Source organism: Strix aluco, chromosome 8 (genome assembly GCF_031877795.1).
Source record: "Strix aluco isolate bStrAlu1 chromosome 8, bStrAlu1.hap1, whole genome shotgun sequence".
NCBI lineage: Eukaryota > Metazoa > Chordata > Aves > Strigiformes > Strigidae > Strix > Strix aluco.
The window spans coordinates 3,619,025-3,634,813 of record NC_133938.1 but is presented as its reverse complement, the minus strand read 5'-3'; the positions used below and the strand labels follow the sequence as shown (position 1 = coordinate 3,634,813).

Here is a 15,789-nt window from a genome sequence, read left to right as displayed (position 1 = left end):
AAACCTGTTGTTCAGATGCACTTCCTAAATTGATAACGATGTTTCCTCGAGAGGCAGAGTCTGAAGATAAAGTCACATGTGCAGATAGGGAGAAGGAGGGCTGGAAATGGATGGCCAAGAATTGGTACCATGCACAAACAGCTATCTTGGGAGGCTCTCCCTTTTGTCAGCTGTAGTAGACCAGCGTCTCGTCCTGCACCTGGGATGTTACTCTGGAAATAAGAGTAGGTTCTTGGCCAAAGAAGCAGGATCGATTACAGGAACTTTTAATTGGACAATATATTCAGCTAAAAGAGCAAAGCCTGTAGATTACTGCTGTGTAACGAGATGGGTGTCAGTGTTATCCCCAACTTGTGTGAGAGGAGCTGTTACATGCCCTGCTGGGTGCCTCATGCACACCCGTTGTAGGGTGAGGTGCCTGCAGGGTGCATCGTGGGATGCCCACAAGCTTCAGCAGCAACCATCATCTCCCCTTCTCCTCGGGTTCATCTCCCCTTCTCCTCAAGTTCAGAGACACGCTGAGAATAAGTGAAGGAGGGGGTTAATCCTACTTCCTTATGGCCTCTAGGGCAGACCTGAACAACATCAGGTAAGGGAGTGAAGTGCAGTTGTGTCGTACTGTGAGCAGCTCTGTGGGTGTGCCCACAACTCTGGGACAGATTTGGGTAGGTTCCCCCTTTGGAAATGAAGTTGGAGGGGTTCGCACTTGCGTGGCCAATGTGGTATTTCCAGTCTGGTTGGCACAGAGCACAGCTGCGCCCGTATGCTGTGGGAACTGGTTTAAAGTTAACATTTGAGTTTGACTCACAGGTTTTGATCTATTTTTAACTTCAGGCGAGCCAACAGAGTGTCCACAGCCACTTCCACCCTGCGCTTGCTCCAGTCCTCTCTACCTTACAGAATTTTGTCAGCACGAAAAGATCTTCAGCAGATGTGTCTCAGAGAAACTCAGGTATAATCTGGGTGGCTGTCAGAATAGCTGTGTGTTATTTGCTTCATATTTGTGCTGCTTTAAAAGCAAAACTGAATACTTGGATCTGGTTTTCCTGCTCAGCCTCCCAGAAGACGTACCACTGATGTTATAAAGACCCAAACACTTTCCAGCAGATGACATTATTTTTACGTCTACTAGTAGAGTAATGGCTCCTCTATTTTAAGTGCAGAATTCCTGTGCCCTGCTATTCCCCGACGCCCTTGTCAGAGGCTTAGCACAGGCAAGGTTCTCGCATTAGAAACAGTTTTCTCAGGGAATAAAGCTGCCACCACTTCATTTATATCTTTGTTGCTCTTGAATGTATAAAGGGGTGTTTTGTAATGAGAAAGTCACAATGCCCAGTTTGCAATTTGCAGATTTAGCAAGTGCTAAATCTACAACCTGCCGTAGCTTGGGGAGAGCCTGCGCATTCGTGTGCTCTGACCTGCATCAGGTTGGTAACCTTTGCTCGCGTCTGACCGTGGGCAGAAGCAGAAGACGTTTTTTCTGCCAGCTTGCATGCACTGGAGGAGGCATGTGGCTTTCTGGGCAGCTTTCCTTGTGCCATTTTGAAGGGCCCTGCAGCACTGAGAGTACATGTCTGCATGCCCTGATTTGGCGTCCCCGGGGCTGTGTTTCCCGCTGCCGCAGACCTTGCAGCACCTTGGCAATCCTGCCCTGGGTACTCATAGCAGATATCTGCACAAGCACACGTGCGTGGCGCTGAGAAATACTGATACGTGTTATTAAGGATCGTTAACTTTTGAAAGAGACTAATTCTGCCGGCCTTTTAAAAGGTTCTTAAAATAGTTTAATTAAAGGTGATAGAATTAGGGGTGGGTACAGCAGAGCCCAGGACCTGACTACACCATCAGTTTGTTAGGCTGTTTAGTCCTAGTTCAAATGACATGACTCCTTTGATGGGTCCCTTCTTTTTTTTTTTTTTTTTCCTTTTTTTTGTTGTTGTTAATGTTTTGAGTAGTTTTAAATGTCCTATGCCTAGATTCATGCCAGCCAGACATCCTGGTTGTCTATTATTTACTAATACAGCACAAATTAGAAGAGGAAATCAAAGGAACCTCAACAGTCACAGACCAGCCTTGTGCCCTACCCTTTGTGGTAGGGACGCTGTGATTTATGAATAATAAGCCAATCTTTAATTGAGTGAAATGCACAATAGGGCTTTTCTTCAGGCCGGCAGAGTGCTGCTATTCAGTAGATTGTGGTGAGCAGCGTCTGTGCCACAATGGGCGTCACGGTGGCATCCGTCAGCCGGAGTGATTACATCCGTATTCATCTCTGGGTGAAACAGAAATCCCGTCCTCCTCACGTGAGCAGCACTGCCTGGTTTGGCACAGGAAGGCTCCGCTTCTGCTCAGTGATAACTCTGACTAGGCAGCAAGGGACCATTGTCACCTGACAGTGTTATCTCTTAATTATATTATCTCTTAATTACAGAAGCTAATTGTTTGTTTCTTTATTAGTAGGAGCAGATATGGGCCCAAGGACTGTGGAGATAACAAGGGTCAGTGAGTTATTTTCTATCAATTCAAAAAGCTGACACCTTTAACTGAAGTTGTTAATTTTTGTAGCATTTCTCAGAAGTAAAATTGCATTATTTATGTTTGCAATAGGTTGTCGGATGTCTGCCTGTGTAATGGGACCTGCATGTGTGAGCATGCGTGTGTCTGTCAAACCTATACATTTTCTCCCTGTTCCATAAATCAAATGAATCAGTTATTGCTGTACCCTGAACATTGACCTCTACAAGTTGCTCCAGTTGCAAATGTTGTTTTGTTTTGCTTTGTTTTAGGGACCAAATGATGCACTTGGTATCAGTATAGCAGGAGGGAAGGGAAGTCCATTAGGAGATATTCCCATCTTCATTGCTATGATTCAAGCCAGTGGTGTGGCTGCACGTACCCAAAGACTCAGAGTGAGTACAAGGGGTCCTCAATATTTCCTATTTCATCTGCCATGTGTCCCACAGAGAAGGAGCCTCAAGCACTTCTGTATATGCCATCACTTTGGTAACCTCTCATATACTACTCTGCCTCTTTTTGTATAAAAACAAAGCAAACAAACAAAAAAAAAACCAAACAAAAAAACCCCCTGAACTTCTCTTCCCTTTTATAATATTGCATCTTGGGATAATGGCAATTGTTGCCCACATTAGAAAAGTGACGTTAAGAGAAAGAACATAAATGCATTTGCAGTCATCATTGAATGTGTATGTTCATCCAGACCCAGGGAGGGCAGCAGCAGGCTCTCTGGAAACCACAGGCCTTTTGGGGACAGCAGTCTGGGCATCATTTAGACCTCAAACCAGGTAGAAACCAAATTGCAAGTTCATTGTTTGATCTTAAGGCCCTTATAAAGAAATGCCAAAATAAGGCACTTAAATCAGACCCACAGGATATGTGGGTTTCCAGGAATGACCGTAGTGAACACTTCCAATTTTGGAGAGAGTTTCAAGGATTCATTAGTATTGAACTTATTATGCAGATACACAAGATTGCTTTGGCCCACGAGATTCATTAGTACATGCTGCTACATTGATGCCATGTCTCTAATAGAATTACCTGATAGCACTAAGTGCCAGGGTCAAGATCACTTTTATGTATAAGAAGAAGAAATCATCTGGGTTAATTAGGTTAATATCAAAAGTGCCTGCTTTCCTATACTGCATTCAGCATGTGCATACGTAGTCTGTAAGAATATGAACTTGTCTGCATATACAGACATGAATGAATCCTTTCTGGATGGGAGGACAGCAGTGAAAATCTCACTCTCTCTGCTTGCAAATGGAAATAGTCAAATACAACCCATCTTTGTTTCTCTGATCGCATTGTTATTTTTTAAAAATCTGTATTGTACTTGCTCTGAAGAATGGTAAATGATCACTAGCAATGCAGAATTCTCACAAAAGGGATCCTGCAAAAGAGAAGCATGACTGTGCGGTGCCAAGTTCACAAGGAATTTTAAGTATTCTTAATTTTAATTTTCCTTAATGCTAGTAATTTTCCATTACTGTTGTACTTTTAGGTTGGAGATCGGATTGTCAGTATTAATGGGCAACCTTTGGATGGGCTGTCTCATGCAGATGCGGTTAATCTACTAAAGAATGCTTATGGGAGCATTATCCTGCAGGTATGGTGATAAATTGAACATGCAGCTGCATGAGGGTAGATAAATGGCATTCAGGAAAAAAAACCCTAAGCATCACTGGCACAAGGCATCACAGAATTGCAGGGTGCTTGCTGATGGGAATTACACAGAATGAAAGCAAGAAATAATTTTCATTCAAAAATTCTTTATTGCCATTCATACAGGCTGTGAGCATGATTATATAAAAGCATAACAAAGAGAACAAAATAACTTGTTGCTACACGTGATAAATCAACAAGCTTCCAAGGTTTTTTTGTAATTTGAAGTTAACTAGGAACAAGAAGTTACGTGTGTGTGTATGTGCGCATGCCTGTAACTAGACTGTGACCAAACTGCCCACAGTCTTAATTTCCTTGTTCTTGAAAGGGGGAGAAGAAAGAAATGCTAGCAGCATTTAGTAAAAATGATAGCATCATCATTAAGACAGTGCTGCCTAGAATTGATTATTCTACAGGTAATGAATAATAACACTCCAGAGAGAAAACAGTGTTATCACTGCTGCATTTATATGCTAGCTAAAAGGAAGACATGTACTGCCACTTTGGTTCTAATTGCTGCTTGCCAGTATATTCATCTTTAGTTTATTTTTATGTTTACACAAAGAAATGGAAAAAATACTTGCCAGAGAGAATTCAAAATACTTCTCATTTGCAGAATTATTGTAACAATTAGAAAACAAGCTTAAGACGTACCACTAAAATCTACTCTAATTTTCTTCATCATCAAGCATATTGGATTGGAACACATCTTGAGAGATTTTTGCAAGCTTCTTCCTTGCTTTACAACACAAATGTGACTATAAGGAATGGGGGGGAAGAGGGGGAAAAAAAAGGAAATTAAATTATAATAAACTTAGTTTTAGACTTGCTTATTCTTTGTTTTGTCTGTCCATGAACTGCTGACCTGGTAAGTGATGAGCCAGTTCCAGAGCAGATGGTGTATTTGTGTAGTTCCATTGAAGTCAAAGGAAATACACAGATATACACCAGCTGAGGATTTTCTGTTAAATTATAGTTATCATATTGTTACTAACGTTGAGTAATTTCACTTTTCATGTCAACAGTATTCCCTGAATAGAAAATGAAAGCTTGCTGTAGAACCCAAAATTGCTAATCTTGGAAGCTGTAATAGAGCGTATTCCACCTCATCATGTATTTAAAAATATTCCTGATGAAGCACGCTGTCAGTTGGTCGCTCGCATAAACAAAGAGGTTCTTCTAGAAATGTCTTTGGGTTTGTCAGATGATTGTTGTTCTTCTGCATTTTTGCTGTCTGGCTTAAAATGGGCATAGTACTTTTTACAGATGATACAGGTTTATTCTGTTAGAATCGTCTATTTTTCTCTATTAAAAATCTGTTATGTGAAGGTGGGATGTTATATTTTAATACCAGCAGGGAGTAGTGTTGAAGCCCTGCCATAAGCATGGTGATGTGGTTACCTTACATGCTAACCACAGGTACTCCTCAATCACCGGATTGCTTTTTTTATTAAAACAATCTAAATGGAATAATCCTATCGCTGTGATAATCATGACTGATGTGTCATTAAGTAATTCTATTTATTATCAGGTTACACCACTTCATGGCAAACTGCTTTGAAAGGTCAGATAATTGCGTTCAGTGGTGTGGAAAGGCTTATTATCAGTACGTCCTGGGAAGGATGGTAAAGGAGTTTGCAAATGCTGTTTGCAAATGGGAGATTAGGGTCTCAGGGGAACAATCATCCCTTTCGGCTGTTTTGATGCTTTGGTTTAATTTAATTTCTTTTCTGCAGGTGTAGTAATGAGATAAGGGGAAGCTTTTTTACAAGGTTGTTGAACTCTGATACGTTCTTACTGCCAGCTGAAGATTTTTTGAATATAGATTTATTTTGCCCTCGTTTTATTTAACAACAAAATATGACAAATGCTGGCTGGCACTCTTTCCCCTACTGCAACGGGAAGGAAAACTTAACGGCGTCTTTACTAGCTGAGCCAGGTGCAGCTATCTTGTCTGCCGGACCCCTTCATTTAGGGCATCTGAGAACCTGAGTCCGGGGATGCAAAATTTGCATGAGAACTAATCTTCCTTCCTCGAAAATGCTACCACCCTCTTGGCTTCAAGTGATTAGAAAGAGGGAAATATTGTTGTGGAAGAATTGTGAGCATTCATTTAAAACGGGGGATTTATATAATGGATTTTTTTATTTCGAAAAGGTGCGTTTCCCTTAAGCCATGTTCACAGCATGGAGTGGAAGAAGTACCTGTTAATTTTGATAAAATAAGGCCATAGATAGCTAGAGGAAATATTGAAAATATATTTACTGGGTATTTCCCGCTGAACTCCTGTGCTGTATAGTAAATGTCAAGCAGAGAAGAGTATTTCATCACAAGGAGATGGAATTAGGGGGTAACCACAGCATGTAGTTGTTAGGAAATTGATGTCCTTTCAGCTGTAAATACTTAAAATCCAAAACACTTCATAGTGGTTTCCTCAAACTTTTTCCAGAAAAAGCAAAGAACAGAAGATCAGTGTGCAATGGAAGGTTAAAAAAAAAAGGCTAGAGTGGCCATTGACACTTTGTGTTTGATAAATCCCACTGGGCCTTCAAGCTGCAAGCTTTTATCCTTATGAGCTAAACCCCTGTGAACAGCAAACCCCAGACTTTGGCGTGCAAGTAACTGTTTCCTCAGTATGGCCATAGCTGGCTTTGTACCTGACCTGCACAACATTGATATGGTTGCTTTAAAAAGCCTGAGCAAGTCTGCTGCCCCACAACCTGTCAAAATATCACTAATTATCGTGTGATGGTAATTCATGATGGTTTCAGAATAATACAGGAGCCAGAATTGGCAAGTTTAAGAATCCAGTTTGTTGGATTCACGCTGGAAATTGCAGAAAAGTTGAAACCAAGGATTAACTTCTTCCCTGCTCAGCAAACAAAGCAGTGTGAGGTATTTCAGGGCCTTTGCCCAACAGCCCCATGGATCTCTGTACTTTGTTAAAGGCTAAGGTGCTCTCTTTGGGAGACCTTTGCTTTCAAGCCCAATCCTGGACACCTATTTCCTTGACAAAGTAACGTCTTTTTCCGGATTATCCAGAAAGACTGTTCCCCTCTGCTCAGCATCTGAGTGATAATCGTGTCAAGGCAAGAGAAAGATTCAGAGCAAAGTTTGCATTTAACCCCCAGAAAGGTGGCTACTGTTAACTCTGTTATTTGAAAGTATTGAATTACAGAATCATCTAGGTTGGAAAAGACCTTGAAGATCACATAGTCCAACCATTAACCTAACATTGACAGTTCTCATTTAGTTCTCATTAGTAGGAAATTTAAGAGAGTAGGACTTGTATTTGAAATTTGCATTAAAAAAAACCATCAACAATTGGTTTTCCCTAATGTATGGGCTATTTTCTACATAATTAGCCAAGATGTCTTTGGTATTAAGTGGACACACATAGTATTTCATTGCATCCTTCTGTTTAGGTTGTGGCTGATACCAACATCAGTGCCATTGCTACCCAGCTGGAGAGCATGTCTGCGGGATGCAACCTTAACTCTTCTTCTGAGCATCCTTCTGAAGATCCCGAGTAAGTCTGTACTTAGTCTGCACAGCTGACGTGGATTTCTGTGCACCATGCAAGGGAAAAGCCGAGAGTGGTGAAGGGGAGGTCTCTCCCATTGCTTTTCTCTCTAATTTTCCATCACCTTTAAAATGAAAACTGTGACCTTCTCCAAGCTGATTACGGACTTGTGTCCATCTTCACCTGATGACAGAAATTGCTTGAGTAAATAAGCACAAAATTGTTTCCAAGCATTAGTTCTGGACGTTTTAAAAAAAAAAAAAAAAAAAAAAAAAAGTCTCTCTTTTCTAATGTGTTATGCTGACATGTTAGTTCTGCCCTTGTCTGTTGACTTCCTTGCCTGAAAGGAGTTATGGTCATAGCAATTGGAAATAATTTGTCATTGGCAGACTAAGGCAAGAGGTGTTAAAAAGTCTGGTATGAGACACAAATGTTTCAAAACATGTCCCAGAACTTTCTTTGTCTTTTCAATCTTTTTAATTTTACAATTCAAAAAAATCTGATTAAAAAATTTTCTACTTACAGCACTTCTGTATGGTGATGGAAGTTAAGAGATCTAGCCCTCCCATGACCATGCATCATTCTCCATCGTGTGCGTTTTAGGGCAGCTTATAGCATTCCAGTTACCATTTTGAAATTCATTTGATCTTCATTTTGGTTTATTAGCTTCATTATGTTTTTCATTTTCATTCTTTGATTCATTATATTTATTTTAAGAAGCTGAGATGCAAGTTGCTGCCCTACCTCAGGGGTTTTTAAGTATAAAAGTTAAACTACCCTGCATTCTCTAGTCTTACAATGTGAGATACTGGTTTTATTGCTGCTCTCAAAGAAGAATTGCTTACTTCACAAAAGGATTTGTATTCTCTTCTCATATCAAAATAGTAAGGAAATTTGAATGTGACAATATGAAGCAGAATTAGGTAGGCATATGCATTTGTTCTGTCCTGAAGAAATGGCTAGTTATTAGTCATCAGAGGCTGCACCTTTATATAGGTGGAAAATGCCAAACAGCTTTTGTTTTTTAGCTATGAGTGGTCTAAATTCCACCAAAAATCTTCCTCTGCTCAATGTAGACAATAAAAGCCCCTGAAGAGCAGTTCAGGGTCTAAGAGATACACTGGGTGAGGGGCTCCATGGAATTATGAGGCACAGGGATGTAGGTCAAATATAAGTTGTTAGAAAACAGCCCAAAGAGCCTGCAGTAGAGCTGAGACTATAAACACAGGTGTTCCTGGCTGCACCCTGTCTATTAGACTCATTCCTCTGAAGTCATAAAATAAAATTATGCTGTAAGGAAATTGTCGCAGTTGCCACTTATGCAGACTAAAGATGACAGCTTGGCCGGTAAGAAAGCAAACTGTCCTTTATGTACGTGCAGTGACTGCAGATGGGGGGCATCTCAATTCTGCATCAGAGATAAGTGCTCTTGTTGAGTTCTTATGGAAAATAAGTATTTTCAAAGTGAGGAGCTGCAGTACACAGAACAGCGTTTGAACTCCGGGCCATGCAGGAGTGTGTTTCAGCGCAAGGGCAAGAGTTTGTGACTGTATGAAAAACTTCTTGGTAGATAAACATCTCTGTAAGCGTTCCTTCTGCATAAAGTCCCCAGAGACAGACATTGCTGTTCTAAGTGATATTTATTGTGTTTTCAGAGCACCTCACCCTAAGATTATTGCTCTGGAGAAAGGCTCTGATGGACTGGGATTTAGTATTGTAGGGGGGTATGGAAGTCCCCATGGAGACCTGCCCATTTATGTCAAGACTATATTTGCCAAGGTATTTTGTTTTGTTTTTTCCCTTTTTCTGTATTATCTTTAAAAATAAACCTTAAGATTTGGCTTGGATAATATATTATGTAGTAGAAAGCAAAATGTACTGTCTAAGTACATTGATGTGAGTAAGTGGACCCAGAACTCACAGCTGGCTTCTCAGTTTATATTTCACATTACTGATGGCTGAAACAAGATACTTTATCTCAGCAAAATTGCTCTGTGTACTTGGAGAACTTGGTTTTATACATTAAAATATTTATAAGGCAGTTTTATATCTGTAAATCTCAAAATGCCTTGCAAGAGGTATGGAGGTATCCCTTTTCCCACTGTACAGGAGAGGAGATGGTTGCAGAGGTGCTGTATCTTTGTGGCTGAGCTTCAGCTGCAAAACAGGCAATAAGCTCCTGGCCTCAGATAGCTGCCTCGGTGAGAAAAAACACGGAAAGAGGAAAATGTCATACCTTGTGCCTTGATAATGAATTGGCTTACACATCGGTCCTGGCTGTGGTTGTTCTCCCTTGCTTCCAGCTTCTCCCTCATGCCTCTCTGAGTACTCCACTCCCGTGTGCTGGAGCCGCTCACAGCACGACTGTCCAGCCCATCTCTGACCCCAGCCCTGAGTGTCACAGGAGGACTTGGGGGTCCCAGCCAGGTACAGCAGTGGCTCTGGCCACCAAGGCTGAGGAAGAAACAGCCCAGGCAGACAGCCCCAGAAGGGCCACTGGTGTGGAGGGAGAAATGTCCCTTGCTAGAAATGTGCTCAGCGTGGGCCAGCAAGATATGTCAGGCACGGCCACGTGAAGGGAGTTTGGAAATGGGGAGAAGGAAAGGCAAACAGTGGGAATTAGGGAGACTTTCCATAAAGTAACTTCCAAGTCAGTCACACACAGTTGTTTGTCCTGTGCCTACTCGCTGTCACTTGTGTCAGCACTTCTGGCAGGGTAGATGACGTCATTAAGAAAACTTCATCTGAAGGTGGAGTAGAAGTCATGTCTTCTCTGCTTCTGCAATTCTGGGACTCAAACCACAAATATCTGATCTTTTTACAATTTTCAGTTATTAACATGGGAAGATATTATGTCTTTAAACTGATGCTTAGATATACAAGTTTCTAGATGTGAGCACAGCTGAGAAACCCTAAATCGAAGCTAGAATATGCTGCAGTCACTGGTGGGGCCATGGAGCAGAAACGGACCCCATGAGCTGACCTGTGGGCAGGGCAGGGCTCAGGATTTAGATAAAAGAGCTGCACTGAGGCCTCTGGAGGAGAACAGCCATTTCTAAAGCTCTGTGGGAACTTCTCAGGACCTTCAGTGGAGCTAAGCTCCATCCAGGGCTTGGGGCAATGCCCAGGCTGTTGCGCTTGCATGAGCTCTGCGTCCCTCTCCCTCCCCACATTTTAACCTGTTTCTCAGCACTGGCTGCGGAGTACACTTAAATACTTCTCTAATAAGCATTTCCATAATCATAAAAGCCAGAACTAGTCTTTACACTGCATTTTTTTCAGGGATGAGCCAATTCCCTTCTTCCCAGTGGTATCACCTGCCTGCGCTGCCCCAGACCTTAGAGGGTTGGCTGAGCGATGGGCAACGGTTGAAGCGCTCAGGGAGACTTCAGCACTGTCATTTCCCATGTCCCCCACCCGGTTACGGTGGGATTTCCAGTGCTGCATCCCTCCTCATTTCATCCATCAGCATTATGAGAGGCGGGAGGGCTCGGTGCTACCAGCCACTAACGACTCGCTTTGCTGTTTGCAGGGAGCAGCTGCGGACGATGGCAGACTGAAGCGCGGCGATCAGATTTTAGCAGTTAACGGGGAAGCTTTGGAAGGTGTTACTCATGAGCAAGCTGTAGCTATTCTGAAGCGCCAGAAAGGAACTGTAACATTAACAGTGTTATCGTGAATGTCATTGCGCTTGCAGAGATAAATACAATTATTTTAGAACATCAGTAGAGCTATAATAGTCCTGTTCAGCCCTGAGCAGGATGTAAAGCAAACCCTGGCAAAAATGAATCAATATTCACCCCATTGCCAGAAAGGGTAGTGTGCATCTCGAGCTTCATTTAGCCTTCCCCATTTATCAGCCTTTCTCCCCACCCTCCCCTACTTCTGGTGGCTTTTGAGGTTTCTCTGGACAAGTTTAATTAAGAAACTTCAAAGAACAATATCCGCTTTACTTTATTTATACATATCCCCACTAGTCTGAACACCAGTTACAACTGCTGAACCTGGAATCAGTTCGCACACAAAAGAGAATTTAGATCATCAACTGATCTCATCTGATGAGCAGAAATAAATGCCGAGTGACTTGTCATCTCACTCATGATTTACTTATGCTAATTGTCCTTTCAAGTATGCCAGAAAACATTAGCAATGTAATTAAATTACCACTGTTCCAAATGATGAAATATCAAATTCTCCTCTGGGAAATTATTTGTGCTCGGCACAGTAAGTCTGATAGTCAAATGTGAACTTCTCATGTTTATCTCTTTGGGTAGGTCTATGGAAGTTAGTCAGAGGTAATTACTGTGATGTGTCAATTTGCAGCCTTTAGCATGAAAAATAAACTAGGGGAGAGGGAAATTTATTTTTTTAGGCTTTTAAAATGTTTGAGCCTTTTCAGATATTTAGGCAGCATGAACAACAACAACCTATCTTGTTCTATTCTAATTATATTTTTAAAGAGGAAGAACTGTGCTGATATATGCCAGGCATGTTGCATACAAAGGCAGTTGTTGTTGTTGTGCCAAGTTGCAGCATAATTGTTCATCCTGAAACTTTAATGAAGACAAAAGTTTGCTTCGGCAATGTGATCCTGTAATTCTAGTAATGATGGTGAGGAGTCCCTCTGCACATTGTCTTTAAGGATAGATGAAGTTAATCCAAACCAGCAAACCATTTTACATTTCCAGGAGTCTCCCCAAGATCAGATAGTACAGGAAGAGGCTTTCACAGATCACAGAGGATGCTTCTCTCCTGGGGGTGCTGGAGTTCAATTTTGGATAATACCAAACCCCAGGCTGGCTGCTGTGCCCACCCTCCCCAGGGCAGAGCATGCAGAAGAGAGTTCTTCAGCCCCTTCCAGCCAGTCAGACGGCTCAGTCGAAGCCCCCAATTATTTTTTTGGTTTAAGCTAAGCCAGGCAAGAGTATGCTGAAGCCCACGAGGAGCCTTCCCAAAGCCTGTCCCGCTCTGCGCAGTGGAGGTGGGATGCAGGGAACATTCAGCCAGAAGTTCACAACGTGATTACGTGTCGCAGCCATTCCTGTAGTGATTATATGACCGTGGCCTTAGTGATTTAGCAAATGAATTTGGCAGGCAGATTAATGGCAATGCAAGTCATTGTGGTTTAATCTTCCTATCCAGAGGAACAGTAGGGTTTTAGAGGAAGCAGCCCAGTCTGATTTGGACTATTTGGTATAATTTATAACAATGATGTAGCTGGGAGAAATGAAGGGGGGGGATATCAAAATTGGCTGCTCATCTTATACGAAAAATCCCTCGAATTAAATGGAAAGAAGATTCAAAATCTGCAGTATAATAACTGAGAAGCACAGGGTTTGTGTTAAAGGTACTGTTGTTCGGTATGTTTTAGCTGGAGTGGGTATTTGCCCATTTTACGTAAGAGAACAGGTACTGAAACGAGGTGAACTACACTGAAACAAGCGAGCTGTGATTAGCTCTCTTTGAAACGATTTTCCTTATTTCATTGAAAAGTTTTCTTTAGGTAATCACGAAGTGCATTTAGCCTGCTGGAACAATTAGTGGGTATGCTGTTAATAGTGCCTGGAAGAGACTTCATGTTTTCAATGGATTCCCACTGTACTATTTGATTTGCCAAGTGAAGTGTTATTGGAACCTCGACTGTAGATACACAGAAATATGTCCAGATGTAGCAAATTGGAGAATTTTTAACAAACTGCCTTTGGTTGCAAAAGTATCCAAGGCATGCAGAAGTTAAGGGCGGCTAGGTGAAGTGTGAAGAGGTACCCTCAGAAATACTGTATGGAATTTATGAACAAAATGTAATGATTCCTCTGCCTGATTATGTTTTTATAACCGCTGCATTCCTACTTTAAGATGTTGCCACATTTAATCTATGAAGTTTTACACGGCTATTTATTAGCCTATTATGCACATACTGTTCATATACATAAAGAATAGAATTTATGGGCTGAGATATTTTGCACTTCTCATTGCTCAGAATGAGAGAGAACATTTTCTGCTTCTTGTAATTTGCACTTTGTGTGTTGAATATATTACTGCCAAAAATTATATTGCAACTAATTGATAAACCAGTGACCATGCGGAGAAGCGTGTGCTGTATGTACAGGACCAAGTTAGATAATTAAATTTGCATTACGCTTGTCTGGGTTGAGGTGTTCTGGTTTGTTTAAAACTTTATTTCTGTGCAAGGGAAAAGGCAATTAAACCTCCTGATTGTATGTTTACGTATATCAGTAAAATGAGACATTTTATGACTTCGAAGATTCTAAATAAAGCTCGGTTACATAAGTAGTTGTGCATTTTTTAATTTTTTTTTTTTAATTTAAGTTGCTGCTCAACTCTATTGCATGAGATGTCTTTGCTCTTCCAAGTAGGGCCGGTGACTGCCCTTCCTGGGGAAGTGGTGTGGTGGAAGGCTGTGGTGACAGCCGGCTGTGGTGACAGCCCGCCGAGGCTCTGCGCACAGGTAGCAGCATTGCTCCCGAGGGAGACAGTCACAGGGAGCCACCCCATGACCATCTGCCCCCCAGCAGAAGGGTACAGCCACCGTCTGGGTGGCTCTAGCCTGGTAAGTAGTTTTTATCAGGAACATCAACAAAAACGACTCGGTTGAGAGACCAGGGATCTGGTGCTCGGGCAGCAAAACCAGGGGATGAAGACAGGTGCCGAGTGATCATTACTGTACCAGGAGGAATCAAAATCAACACGAAGGATACTTGCAGGAGGAACATCTATACCACAGGCAGCTCACAACCCTTCAGAGGTGCCACTTGCCACCATTTCAACTCGTATGTATGGGTGGGAAGGGTTCTCCTGCTTGGCTTGAGGACTCAGCTGTCAGAGCTTTTCCTTTTAGAAGAGCCGCGTGCTGTTTGCAGTCCCTCCATCAGCTTCCTCACCTGGAGAGACAGGGAATAACCTGCAGTTTGCAGTGACACCATCAAAGATATCCTTGACGACACCAGGAGCCATCTTAGGACTGTTTGCATTTCTCGGCAAACTCTGCAGAGAAAAGGGCACGTTACGCCCGTGTTTAGACTCCTTCCAAAGGCTGGCGTTGAGATGCTGCAAGTTTTTGTGTCCTCCCCACCATGTGACTTGCCAGGGAACAAAGTCTGTCCAGGCATGATCCCCGCTGCCGAGCAGTGAGCTTTGGAAGTACCTGCTGGGTGCAGCCTGTGACGGTGCTCAGGCAGCGACGTGATCTGTGGCAGCGGACGGTGGGCGGGTGTGGGCAGCAGTCAGCCTGCAGGAGTGAGGGGACTGTGTCCCATTGCCCTGCTCCATAAGGAATTGCTGTAATGCCTCTAAATTCCCTGTAATTAATCAGATGGCAATTACGACCCTGGAAGTATGACATATAGAGAGTCTGTTGAGGTAATATGATTATGCCGAGATGGAGCAGTTAATGTACCTTTGCCTGAAAGAACTGGAATGAATTAATTTAACATTACATATGTATAAAACATCCGTTTTTACAGTTGTGCTGAGCATTGATATATAATTCCATTATCATCTTTCTCCACAGTTTCACACTTCTACGTCCATAATTTAGCTGTATTTACATTCTGGTTAAATACTGTCACGGTCATTGTTTTTTCTCGTAGCAGCAATGGACATTTTGTTCTCTAACATGCACGATCCTGTGACAGCTGGACCTTTTAGGGTGGCAACAAATGAGAGCACGCCATGTTCTGCAACATCCCAACCACAAAAGGAACAGGGATCACCTTGACTTTGCCTTCAGCCTTGTCCAGGCGGGCTCCAAGGTCTCTGCTGCTTTCGCAAGTCTGGTGGGGTTGAAGCAGAGTTTATTCCAGATTCCTGCACAAAAAGGAAAATACACATTGGCAGCATAAAAACTCTTCATTCCTGATAGTGCAGCCCCTGCTGTAGGTGCTGTGTCTCTGTAACTGCTCAGTTAAAATTAAAAATCACATCCTAATCAAAGCAACCGTACCAATCAAAACAGCAATGACACGGGGTTATTCTGCTGTGCTTCCCATCCGGGATGCCCTGGGCTGGCTGCAGACCTGCTGAGCTCCGCTTTTCCTTTCCATCACATCCTTGGAAACAGGTTTTCT

The 15,789-nt window shown here is 42.3% G+C and overlaps 1 protein-coding gene across 2 annotated transcripts in view; it reads left to right on the top strand.

Moving 5' to 3' along the window:
• Window positions 1-13,993, top strand: part of PATJ (PATJ crumbs cell polarity complex component) — a 160,729-nt gene extending 146,736 nt beyond the window's left edge. For both annotated transcript variants that reach the window (XM_074831865.1, XM_074831866.1), the window contains exons 39-45: window positions 835-952; window positions 2,458-2,498; window positions 2,787-2,909; window positions 4,019-4,123; window positions 7,605-7,708; window positions 9,358-9,481; window positions 11,235-13,993. In XM_074831865.1, coding sequence (XP_074687966.1) covers window positions 835-952; window positions 2,458-2,498; window positions 2,787-2,909; window positions 4,019-4,123; window positions 7,605-7,708; window positions 9,358-9,481; window positions 11,235-11,381 — 762 coding nt within the window. In that variant the 3' untranslated portion in view covers window positions 11,382-13,993. The remainder of the gene's footprint in view (window positions 1-834; window positions 953-2,457; window positions 2,499-2,786; window positions 2,910-4,018; window positions 4,124-7,604; window positions 7,709-9,357; window positions 9,482-11,234) is intronic.
• The last annotated feature ends 1,796 nt before the right edge of the window (window positions 13,994-15,789 follow it).